Below are 13,050 nucleotides of genomic sequence, written 5' to 3' on the forward strand. Positions count from 1 at the left end.
TTACTGAAGGGATGATTTTTGAAAGTAGAGTATTGTGCTTGACTCTGTAAGTAAATTCAATCTAAGAAAAGGGAAAATACTAGGATTGTTAAAATATTTGCATTTTCAATGTTTCATAAATATAAAAATAATGTAGAAAATGAGGTATTAATTAGATTATTAAACGTACCTGGAAAGTTGTTTGGCAAAAATCTGATTGAAAGAATATAAAAGATAGCAAGAGGCAACATTTAGAAAGCATTTTATGCTAGACATTGGTTTGTAAATGATGGTTATGCTTTTTAGTAAATCGTTGAGTAATATTTGAATGCAAAAAGGTTCGTTGTACATTTTCTGCTCCAGAATAAGCCTGTATTATGGAATGTTTTGTGCAAATATAATGTTGAAGGATGATTGGTGAATTCTTCAGGAATTAACAATTTGTGTTTGAAGTAAAGGATGATTAGAATAAATGAAATGCTTTGTGAATGATTTAGCGTTGAGAAACTGATATCTTGTGGGTTGTTGAGTGTGTTTATTGATATATATTCTGTCACTTTCCCACCTTATAACCAGGGAGGCCCCAAATCTCTTGGACTTTCAGAAAGCTGTGAACCCTGGGGTCCTCCCCAGAATCTTTTCCCTCTTTATACACAGGAAAATATTTCCCTTTCCTAAAGAAAATGATCGAATACAAGAATATAAGATAGTTATACATTTCTCCCCCCCCACCTCAGCTATCATCTTACTAGTTTATATGACCCTGAAAATCTCAAGCTGTTGGCAGATCCTGTTGCTCCCCAAACTAAGCTGGCAAGGCTAGTCACATTAACAGGTTTACAAAGTTGTTATGGTAACATGAGTACAAAGCTCAGATTTCTTTGCAGAAAGTTTGAAGATTGTTATGAACAATTGAGTAAACATATACTAATTTAAGTCAAGAGACTGTATTTTGAGCTTAGATAAATATAATTGAGCAAATACTGCTGCACAATTGGCTGGGAGCAGCAGGCATATATACATGCTGAAAACTTGTTCATGCTTGCCTTGGTCAATACGTGCTTTGAAAGTTTAATTAGGTTGGTAAAGCAAACTTTTTTTCTTTTCAATTCAGCCTTTGATCAAATTCTTCTTACTGTTTTCAGATTCCATGGGCTGGCTGAGGATTTTCCAGGCTACTTTTTGCTTTTAAACAAGAATATGCAAGTTTAGACTGGATACTTACAACATTGGGAATTTTTTTTTCACTTCTATTGTGGTAAGATGAAGCTTATTAAAGTCATTTGAAGAATGTAAATAGCATCTTTTAAAATGAGGATATTTGTCGCTTTTGACGGGCTCTGTGAGTCATTTGACATTTCACCAGAGAACACTGTGCAAGACGTAAAACTGATGATAAAGGTAAGAAATTGATCTTCATCAAATTGCTTCCTTTTTAGAACTTTTGACTTTCTGTCCCTGTGGAAAATTGAAATCAGTAATAAAATTCACTGCCAAAATGAAGAGAAATCTCTTTTACAGCATATACAAAGCTTTTTGTGAATCAAGGAACTGTTGTTACTATGCTTCTTGTTTACGTTACGATCACGAAGTTATATGAAACTAGAATTGTCTTATGACTTCTTTTTTCCCTTTTGAACAGTTACTTTCAGGAAAACCAATCTGCAAATCATTTGAAAACTCTTCTCTTTCTTCATACATTATATGGGAGGGTTGTTTATTTTGTTTGAATGTGAGAGGTTAACAAAGAAAAAACTAAATAACTAGTAACACAAGCTACATGACTACCATATTTACACAAAATTAATTGGAATTGCAATACATAGGGCTGGAACCTAAGGATTCATGTGTTTATGGTTTAGTCCTATTTCCTTTAATTGCAGAATACAAACCAGGTAGAGAAAGCATGCAGAATTTGATTTGGGATTTTTTAAAACTCCTTAATAATAGCTCTGCATAATGTGAGAAAGCAGGCTTAGAATGAAACAGTCAGCAGCATTCTGAGCAACTGCCCAACTGCTTCTCTACAGAAATACACTGGGTGATTTTTTTTTCCCCTACATGTTTTTCTCTGCAACCCCAATCTTGATTTGGCCTGATTTTAAACTCTATTATTTTATTTTTTTTCAGATTTTCCCTTCCAAACTTTGTCATGTTGTATTCGGTTTTTGCAGAGTTATCTTGCTGATAAACATACAAGCAGATGAACAAAGTCCTGAGTCTCTTGACACAGTCCCTTTCCAACATTCTGTTGGGTGGAAAAGAATAGAAAAGTAAAACATCATTCTTTTTCATCTTCATAATTTATTATGACACCATTAAACCAATATTTATATGATAGTGTGAATTAATATAGCATAGCAAATAGCTATATACAAAGGGTATGCATTCCTCTGCATTCCTTTTAACATTTATTCTAAACTAGCTGGACACCCATGCTTCGCTACAAAACTATGTGCTCGGGCTTGATAAATTGACACTTGCAGCCTGAAACCTAATGTAGAATGTGTAACTCTGTAGCATCAGAATGTGTTAATATAATGCAATTGGCAGTTGGAACAGAGGGGGAGGGGGAGTAGAATGTCCCAGCCCGCAGCATCCATCAGTATTCATCTGGCTAGCATCCTGTCAGTGTGTGAGAGAGTTGAGGGATGTTTGGAAACTCAAACAGTATTTGTTGTGTGAGCAAGAGGGAGACAGAAAAGAGGCTGGGCGTGGCTTATCTCAACTGTTCTGTAGTAAAGCTGCTTGCTGCTGTGAAAGTTAAACTGAAAGTGAAACTCCTCTGCTTGTGTTTTGCATTTGGAACAGATTTCTTTTCAGGTGGGGACTGGGGAGGGGGAGTAGAACTCCTTAGCATCAGAGCGTGGAACAGATTTCTTTTCAGGTGGGAAGGGGGAGTACAACTCCATCCTTTCTTAGTGAGCACCTAGAAACCAAGAGGAACATACATGGCAAATTTCAAGTTTGTAGGCTTTACAGTTCTGGAGATTTCGTGATTAATGTGTGAGTGGTTTTTGCTTTTATATATATAGATGATACCCTATTCAATTCAAGGAGATTCCCAATGAAGGAAATATAAGGGCTGAAACTAGCAAGGAGGGGACCATACACTTTTCAAGCTGGGGAGAATGATTATGTAAACATTCTTTAACTGTAGCTGCTTTCCCTGACTTTGAAGAGAATGCCACAGTATCTCAAATCAAGGACTTAATCCTGGAGTATAGAACACACACAGACACACACACATTTTAACATTTTAACTGCTGTGAATTGCAGATTTGTTTGTTTGTTGAGGACTCCGTTTCTTCTCTCCAATGAAACTATCACACCACAAAGGATCAACTGTAGCTACACAGTAGAATTTAGAGAAGCCTGACTGTGGGCATAGGATTGCAACTAAAACAACTCAGTTACTATGTAACTTTACTTATAAAGTAGTAGAATCCATTGGGATAAAAAAACAACATAGATTTAAAAACAAAATGCATATTAAAAAAAATCAGACCATTAATACCACTAGAACAGAGCCTGGTGCTCCACACAGAAACAACAGAGTACAGAATCTCGTACTGCATCTTCCACTGCAAGTACAATGGGACCATTCACATTGATTCCAGTGCAAGAGCAGAAATCATTTGTTGTTACTGATTCAGAATTTTAGCTAAATATTATGTAGTCCTAGAATATTATTCAGAGAATTTTGAAGACAGAGCAGAACTGGTAAACAGGTGGGGTTCTTGACAGCCATTGTAATCCATTGTAAACTGCCTGGTGAGTTTATCCTGCAGAAGATGCTAAGCTGTCTATTGCAACATACATCCCTGCTTGTACCATATTATTTATCAAAGGGCATGTAAAGGGAAGATCAAGCACTGGAATAACTGTGCCATAGAGCTGATATAAAAAATCCTGCCTCATCGAGTGATCTTAAGCCAACCTCTTTGGTTTAATGGTAAACTGAGGGGTCCTTGGTGCTCTTTGAGCTTGCTTGTTTTCTTGCAGAAGTTTCATTACCCAAACTAGGCAACTCATCAGTGCTAGTAACGGGTGCAGTTTGCTGTCAGTTTATATTAATAGTAAACTATTAGAGGCTGTTCTAAGAGGAACAGCAGTATTGAAATAATGTTAAATCTTAACCAAACTTATAACCTCTAGGCACTTCGTAAAACAAGGCTAGGAAACCCTGTAACTGCTGAGCTACAACTCTTAGCATCTCTAAGAAATTAGTAATAAAATCTGTGTGTGCTGTGCATTATTATTATGTGCCTTTGCTCAAGGTACACGTTCTTCGCTTTCAAGCTTATAAAAAGTAAACCAGTCTCTCACTATGTAGATGCAATATTGACACTTGCCATTGATTCTATGCGAGAGTTGCTTTTCACCTTGCTCTGCTTATATTGTGTTTAATCTCATGGTAGACTGTGATATGTTTATATTAGTTATGGACATAGAAAAGTCACCAAAATGAATCACTGATTTATCTAGCTTAATATTTGCATTAGCTTTCTTCAAATCCTTGCCCTCTGAATACTTTGGACTTTAACTTCTATATGGGATGTTGTCTGAGATAATGGGAATTGAGGTTTAGTGCAATAGAGAGTGACAGATTGAGGGAAACTGGTTCACACTCACTTGATAGTTGTTTTACATCATTCAGAAAAGGGTTCTCCAACTCTGCATTTATATGCCAGGGAAACAGACTAAATAACCCTGTTATTGAGTTCTAATCCTTCCCCCATAATTCCTACAACTATGGTTATTGAATGATAACTTGGATATTTACCTTGAACTTTTAATGTTTATGGTTTTTTTATATAAAATATAATCTGTTTTCTTCTATTAAGGATTATTTTCATGTTCCACTATCAGAAGACAAACAAGGCAGGAGATACTTGGAGCTGATATATGCAGGAGCAGTGCTAAAGGATAACTGGGTACTTGCTGATGTAGGCATTACAGTTTCTTCCTCAATTAAATGTGTCATCAAGGTATGATTTAAAAAGAACAAAAAGGCTGCCAAATACAGAAATTATCTCTCTACGTTATAGAATTTGTGCTAGCATCACTTAAGAGTAATGAGAAGATTCTGATCTTCAAATGAAATACAGTAATCTTCAAATAATAAAGCAGAATGCATAAAGACCATGAGAATCCTTAGTCTCACTCTGATTTAAGAAATTCTTTCAAATGAACAATTATATATTTTGTGTGTCTTAGTATGCCATGTATTCTAAAATCTGACTTGTTCATCAGTTCTCCATCAGCATCTGTGGCACATAGAATGATACTATGCCTAATAAGAGTGATTGAGAATGGTGGCTGGATGTGTATATCAGGTTTAATGGAATCTTCAGCAAATAAAACAGTCTTTGGTAGAATCTGATAGACACATACAGTATGGTAGCAGCAGCAAGAGTAAATCCTCTAAGCAAACAAAAGTTACTACTTTGATTTCCAAAAAAATGAACAAACATAGCTCAACCTCACATCCCTTAAGTGCAGCATGACGATATCCACTAACTGTTTTTAGAGCTTTTTAAAACTCTCCTCATTCCACAGTCTTAATCTCATGCCCAGCTGATAGGTTTCAGTTAGAGTCAAGGTTGTATTGTAAGGCAGAAAGCTGCACACCCAAAACACAATCTTCCACAATCTTTCCTCCTTTCCTTCAACCAGTCCTTCAAAACAATGTTTGAATACAATTCTAAACATAGCCCAGTGGGATGGAGGCTGGATTGGAAATGAAACGGGTCCAAGTCAGAGGGTGACAGAGGGGAGAAAATGGGGAAGTATATATCATGACATTACAACACAAATCTCATGATAGTGGGGATTGTGTACTTGTGTACAACATTGAGAAACAAGTACAAAACACAGATTTCAGCTTTTTTTGGCGGTCATTATGACAGCTCATACCAAGTGCTTATGGGAGGGGACTTTCCTAATATGACTTGTGAACTTCTTTCTGCTTCCCCCAATACCTCTCTGTTGCCCCACCAATCTTGAACTATTTTTGGACGTGGTTTTATTGGTCTTATAAAATGAATTACTATCATACTTTTCTGTCTTCTTAAGGAACAGAAGGGTACATACATAATTTTGTGCAAGCTAGAACCTTTAATTAATCATGGTTATACCATGACTGTGCAGTGTGAAAATGTGATATGTGACTTATGTGCCATAATTGCACATTATTTTTTAAAATGTAAATAAGGAATTGCTGTGCCATGATGTTAATGCCTTTTCTTCAAAGAGGAAAGAAAATAAGGAATTCTCATTGTTTCTTTGAAGCTAATATATAAACAGGGAAGGAAAAATTAGTTGCAACTAAATTGAGAAACCAGGAATTATTGCTGCTGTCTTGCTTATTTTATCAATTCAGGAGTTAGTTAGCCAAAATTATTGTTCTTGGCATGGCATTGCTTGGTATATAGGACATAAAAGCAAGAAAAGCATTAGAGCTGCTGTCTTCTTCTCAGTCTAGTCTTTGCACTCAGCAGGACTTAATTTCTAAATAAGCAGGCAAAAAAAATTAGACTGGAAAGGAACTGCATTCATACAAGTTCATTAGTAATTACAGAAGTGCGTAGCCAAGCTTTAGATCCCACATAAGAAACAAGCGCTTCCGTTGCTTTAGCTCTTTTGATTGTGGAAAATATTCTATATGATTTCTTTCTGTATATTTTCATTCTGAGAAGCATATTTAGCGATTCTTCTCATTCTGGAGATGGAAATTAAGCCAGAATAAAAAAATATTAAAGTTATCCAAAGACTACCAGAACTGATCTTAGGAGGGTATAATTTTAAACCTAATTCTCAGAGCATATACAGCATTTTTCAAGCCTAGGGCTGCATTTGTAGTCAGGAGAGGGAAAAGACAATCTAATTTATTTTAATTACAGTTAATAACAATTGTTACCTCCTGTAACAAACTGTAAAAAAAACCTTAACTACCTTAGCTATATATGTGAGGGAGATTTCTTGCACATACATTTAAAATTGCCTTTCTCAAACCAATGTCCACCAAATATTGGACATTCTGACTAGGAATTTTAATTTTGTAATTCAACAATTGTAGAAATGTAGTGTTGCAGTTCAACAAATCTGAAGGGAACTAAATTATTGAAGACATGTCATATACATTATGTTTCTTGTTCATTAATGTTGTTTTCTCCACCAGGAAGAAGACAAGCCAATTTTCTATGTATACAACCCGGTCACTCATGAAAAATTGTCCATAATGGGAAGGATTTATCTTCTTTCATCAAAGGTTTCTGAGCTGAAAACTTTAGTGACCTTGAAATGTGGTTTTCCAAGTAGCATTTATTGTCTCAGGACTCCAGAGGGCAGGGAGATGTTTGACTGCAATACGCCGAACAATTATCAGTTAGATATAGGTATAAGACTGTTTGCATATTATATCTGTTTTTAGTTGATAAGTATAGGACCTTCAAATCTTATCTTGGTGACTCAAAATTGTAATCCAGATTTCTTTATCTGAGACGGTTTATGAATCTCAGTGAATCTAAAGCAAGCTATTTTTGAGTAGACATATACAGAACTATATTATAAATAAGAAATATTTACACTTTTACTGAGAGAAATGAAATAAGGTTTTCATATTTGGCAGTGCAATTTTACTATCTCTTCAGTCTTTAAATCCTAACACCAGTACATAGTTGACAATTTAAAAATGTTAGAACACAAGCAACTGGTAATAAGGAAATGAAATTTAACATTTTGAAGTACGTTTATGATTAGATAATTTAGCTATTCTTCTGAACTAATGTTGATTCAATTTTACATTGTATCCATAATACTATTTAAATAGCTCCTTTTCTAAATGTAAACTTCACTTTTCCTGCTATTGTTCATGTGATTTTCAGCTTCTCTGTTACTATAGATATTAAAATATAGTACTTCAGAAGAGAATGAGTGGTACCTTCTAGCCAACAAAGATAGAAACAGAAATAAATGACAATGTTTACTATTAACAGGCACAACTCTTCGTTTGGATGTTTGGAATGGATGGAGAGAATTCTTGACCAGCTGTATCCTAGGAAACAAATCCAAGATCCAATATTATCTGTCAAAGGAAGAACCAATACTCAGGTATGAAGATTCAACACACACTTTTCAAAATCCAGTTTTATTTTAGATTAGAACGTTTGTTCCAAGATGGTCATTAAGTGGCAAGAACTGAAGGATAGAGGAAATAGGCGGGAAGAAAGTGAAAGTTAAAATCAAGAAGGTCAAGCCTTCAAGATAACATCTATTTTGCCTTTGCTGCATTGGTTACAATAGGCTTTCAAGATCATTTCAGAATGCTGGTTGCGTTACTTATCAATCATAGTGCTGGATTATATCAGGGACTACTGTATGTAAATGCATACTGGTTTCTGTAGTGTAATTTTGATTACACTTGTGATTTTGGAAATGCTGTACTATTCTTTACATGGCTAATTATTTTTTTGCACACATATTGTTTCAGGTATCAAAAGAGAGTAGCTCTTTACATGGCAGCCTTTTTCGGACACCTTCAAGTTTCAATCTGGCTTTTGAAAAAGGGAGTGAAGCCCACTGAAACAATTGGTGTACATCCTTATCGTGAATGGTGTCAGGAAGATGATAATTCTGACAACATGAAATGTCCTGTTCATGCAGCTGCAGAAGCAGGCCAACTTATGATACTGAAAGCGTTTGTTAATTCCAGTGCCTTATCCCTTGAATGCCAAAATTCTGCAGGGCAAACTCCATTGCAGCTATGTATCCAGCACAGACATAAAGATTGTGTATTGTATTTAGTCACCAAGTTATGGTCGGTGGTTTCTTACCCTACATTCTCTCTGCCCATGAAAATCTATATTAAGTTAAAGCTGTGGCTTCTTAAATCTCAAAATAACATCTATCCAGTCAAGAAGTGCAACCCTGCTGCAGTCTTCAAAACACGAGTTGGGGATGTTGTCTTTGTGGATGGTTTCACAAAACCAGAAATGACCTCCAGAGGTTTTTGCTCAGCCATGATCAAACATGCAAACAGCAGAGGCTGCACACTGCCAGATTTAAATAATCGGTTTCAACACGAGCAATCTCGGTACCATTTGACCATATCTGATACGTATCTCAAAGCAAAAAATGTTAGCTTACCTCCAGTGGTAGGTGCAAAGAAGAGAGGTAGCAAAGATAGACACTGGCAAAAAAGAAAGCCTAGAAAAAAGAACACACGGCTTAATGAAGAATATATGGACCAAAATATGTGTTTAGCAAGAGTTCCTCTACCTTCTAATTCTCTCCTCAAACCAGCTTACTATTATTCCATACCTAATGTAGAATTCCTGCTAAATCCTTCCCTGGAGTCATTTTCAGAATATTGTGGAAGAACTCCAAGAGAGAATGCAATCTACTGCTTAGCCATAGCCAGGTATGTGTCGGTCTTTATTCAGAAATATATAAGTTGAAAAGCAGCATCAGAAGTTTTCTTCTTCTTCTTATGGAGACCTTATGTTTCCATTCCCAGTCTTAAAAGAGGTGCCTCAGTCCCAAAATTGAGCTTGAAAAATTGTGGCAAAAAATAGCGTTTTGTTGCCATAATTGACAATGTGATTTCACGGTGCCAGGGGGCATCAACCTGAATGCTGAGAGGCCTGCATGTAGGTACAGTCTATCCAGCCTTGAGCCTTTTTTGTGTGACAGAAGCATTCAAAACATTTTACAAATGATACAGAGTTCACCACATCACCTGTTTGGCCTGGGGCAAAGGTAAATAACTGGGCATCATTAGCATGCTGATGATACCAGAATCTATGTGATGGGTCACCTATCCCAGCAATTTCATGTAGATGTTAAAAAGAAGTGAGGAGGGTTTCATAATTAATCATCACAATTGGCAATCATTATTGCCAATTATAATTATCATGTATTATTGCCAATTTTAATTATCATTTGGAGGAGCTGCTGAAAATATAAAGATTCTGATGAATAGATACTGCCATCAAGTGGCAACAGTAAATTCATGAAACTATAATCAGAGAAGAGTGGGAGTCTAGGTCAAGGCTGAGCAAGTTGATTTTAGCTGATTTGCAGAATCATTAAAAAAACTATTAAATAAAACTAAAGTGTGGATTGTCCTCTCCTGCAAAAATGTTTTTTGATCCACTTCATTAGACAACATCTCTGTCAAGTTTCCAACATTCTCTGTTGGGAGAAGCTTCTGAGAACAGGTTAGGGAATCAAATACAGGATGGATTAGTTTACTGTTCGGTGCAGTATGTCAAATTCAAAAAATACATTAATTTAGCAATTAATGTATTTAATTTATTTTAAATTTATTTTTCTTTTTTTCTTTTATGAGACATATATTATATTGAGGGGATGCGATGGCTCAGTAGTTAAAGACACTGAGATTGTTAGCTGGAAAACTGACAGCTCCGGTATGTGATAGGGTGAGCTGTTGTTACTGGCCCCAGCTTCTGCCCACCTAGCAGTTTGAAAGCATGGAAGCGTGAACAGATAAATAGGTACCACTTCGGTGTGAAGGTAACCTTTACCTTTATATACTGTCTATTTATCAAACTATGCAATTACAATAGCCAACTATCATTTGAACACAAGCATAAATAACATCACAGAGTGAACTTCTCCCAGGTATTTGTCTTTATTTTCAGGGTATGTGTTCTATTAATAATGCATACTAGGAGTCCAGATTCAACATTATCAATTTATAAATGATGGAACAATTGGGGTTTACTTGCTTTTGCATGTATATATAATTAATTGATACCTTATATGTGGCTGCAAAGGTAACAAATGTCTATATCTTTTATTGCAGTGAATTTAAAGAGAAACCTTGGCTGCAACAATTGGACATTGCAAGAACCCTAGCTAGAAAAAGTATATGTAAACCTACATACTAACTAGACTCAGATAAAATAGACTATATAATAAATAGTCTAACCAAAAAGATTTACGGAAACAATGCATCTTGGCAAGCAAAGTTGCATTGGACTATCTTCATACATATTCTGAGAATCCTGGAATCTTCCCCTCTGTGGGAATCCAATAGCATCCTTCAAATGCTATTGAAGTGCCATTCACATTCCGAAAGGATTAAGAGTAACAATTGGTTTATATAAATATGAAACACTAACACATATTTTTTGAACATTTTGGAGGACTCCTATTGGGGATTCTTTAAACAGAAACATTGTAGACAATCAGCAGACTAATTTTTCTGAAGCTCAGGAATGGGACTGAAATGGAATGGATTGGAGACCTTGAAAAAGATTGTGGTGGACAAAGAAGTTGGTATTCAGAAGAATCCTCTTAATACTAAAAATGATCTTAGCTTACATATTATGTGGATGAAAATATTTTGCATGTAAAAAGGTGCTATCATTGGAGGAGTGGACTCTCGTCCTAATTTGAAAACAAGACTGATTGACAAGTCTGAATTTTACTATAATGCCATCCCCAAATTAGTCAGATATAATTGATCCTACTTTATAAAACATTTTTGATGCTTTTGAAATGTATTTCTGCTACTTCTTAGAATTCATATGTTCCTATTTATTAAATCATTATTGACATGTCTTAATTTAATTATCTTTTTGTACTAATTTATTGAATTGAATCTACTTGGAGAGCAATAAGGTATAGCAGTTATAGGGGTGAGGCGAGATATGCTGGAACATTATTGCCACAAAGACTGCTATTTCTATGACCTCTTACAGCAAGAGAGAAAGGAAAATCTAATAAATGACAGCTGGAGGTTCACTTATTCAGTTTCCAAGATTTTGTACCCTATCCCTTTTTTGCTGCCATTAAACCTAATGAATGAAGTTCTACAGTATGTGAATTTCTTCCATGGTCATGCATTGTTATTTAAGGGTTTAATATAACTGGAATATGCTTTAATTGGAAGAATGCAGATCTGGCTAAACAATCATAACCGAGGTATATATGTCAATTTCTCTGTATCATTTGAAAAATTCTACACTGCACTGCTATTCTGTTACTTTATCAAAGTTTTTAGGTGGTTATTAGCTACCCACTGGTGTATAATAAGTGAACAGCTGTATAGAAAGGGAGGGAGGGAGGAAGGAAGGAAGTTCAAATGCAGGAGTATAGAATTAGGACCATTCTGAACAGCATGCAATAAACAATCTAAAAATAGGTTACAGTGCGATGCCACTGCAAAAGGACAAGAATCCTCCTGGCACTATATCAATGGGAATATACTGTCATGATCAAGATAACTCACTGTCCTCTTTACAAATAGTCCTCAACTTATGACTATTTGTTAAACAACCATTTGAAGTTACAACAGTGCTGAAAAAAGTGGTGGCCAGTCCTCATACGTACGACATAACAACATTCCCCACAATCTTGTAATCAAAATTTTGTCACTTGGCAAGTGGCATGTATTTACAATGATTGCAGCATCCCAAGGCCATGCGTGATTACTACTGGTGACCTTTTAATAGGTTTCTGACAAGCAAAGTCAATGGGGGGCGGGGGAGCCTGATTTGTTTAGCAACCATGTGATTTGTTTAAGGACTGTGGTGATTAGCTTAACAATAGCAGCAAAAAAGGTCTAAAATCAAAGGTGAGTCACTTAACAACTGCATCACTTAGTGATGGAAGTTCCGGTCCCAATTGTGATTATAAGTCAAGGACTATTTGTATTTTGCATTGGTTAGACAACACCTGGAGTTTTGTATTACGTTCTAGGCTGATTTTGGGAAAAACATTGACAATCAAATCCAAAGAAAAATAACTAAATAATGGAGAGAACAGTTGTATATACTGAGTATTTAAAGCTGGAGAACACTGCAAGAAAACACCATATCCATTTTTAGATAATAAAGATGACAGAAAATAATTTTTCAGTTCTGGATGACAGGATAATAAACAATGCATTTAAATCACAAGGAAGTACAGTTCAGTTAACCATCCTGAAAACATTCCTAATAGTAAAAGCAAGTCAACTGTGGAGCAAATTGCTTTTCATGCTATGCACATGTAGTCCACAATTTAAAATAGTTCATTTAGTGACCATTCGAAGTTATA

The 13,050-nt window shown here is 35.6% G+C and overlaps 1 protein-coding gene across 1 annotated transcript; it reads left to right on the plus strand.

The window, feature by feature from the left end:
* The first annotated feature begins 1,290 nt into the window (after nucleotides 1–1,290).
* Nucleotides 1,291–10,895, plus strand: ANKUB1 (ankyrin repeat and ubiquitin domain containing 1). Its single transcript, XM_070946094.1, has 6 exons — nucleotides 1,291–1,380; nucleotides 4,827–4,970; nucleotides 7,163–7,379; nucleotides 7,980–8,094; nucleotides 8,474–9,403; nucleotides 10,811–10,895. The coding sequence occupies exons 1-6, from the start codon at nucleotides 1,291–1,293 to the stop codon at nucleotides 10,893–10,895; spliced, it is 1,581 nt and encodes a 526-aa protein (XP_070802195.1).
* The last annotated feature ends 2,155 nt before the right edge of the window (nucleotides 10,896–13,050 follow it).

This window comes from Pituophis catenifer, unplaced genomic scaffold, assembly GCF_029215685.1.
Source record: "Pituophis catenifer annectens isolate HBS135680 unplaced genomic scaffold, rPitCat1.0.hap2 SCAF_6, whole genome shotgun sequence".
Lineage (NCBI taxonomy): Eukaryota > Metazoa > Chordata > Lepidosauria > Squamata > Colubridae > Pituophis > Pituophis catenifer.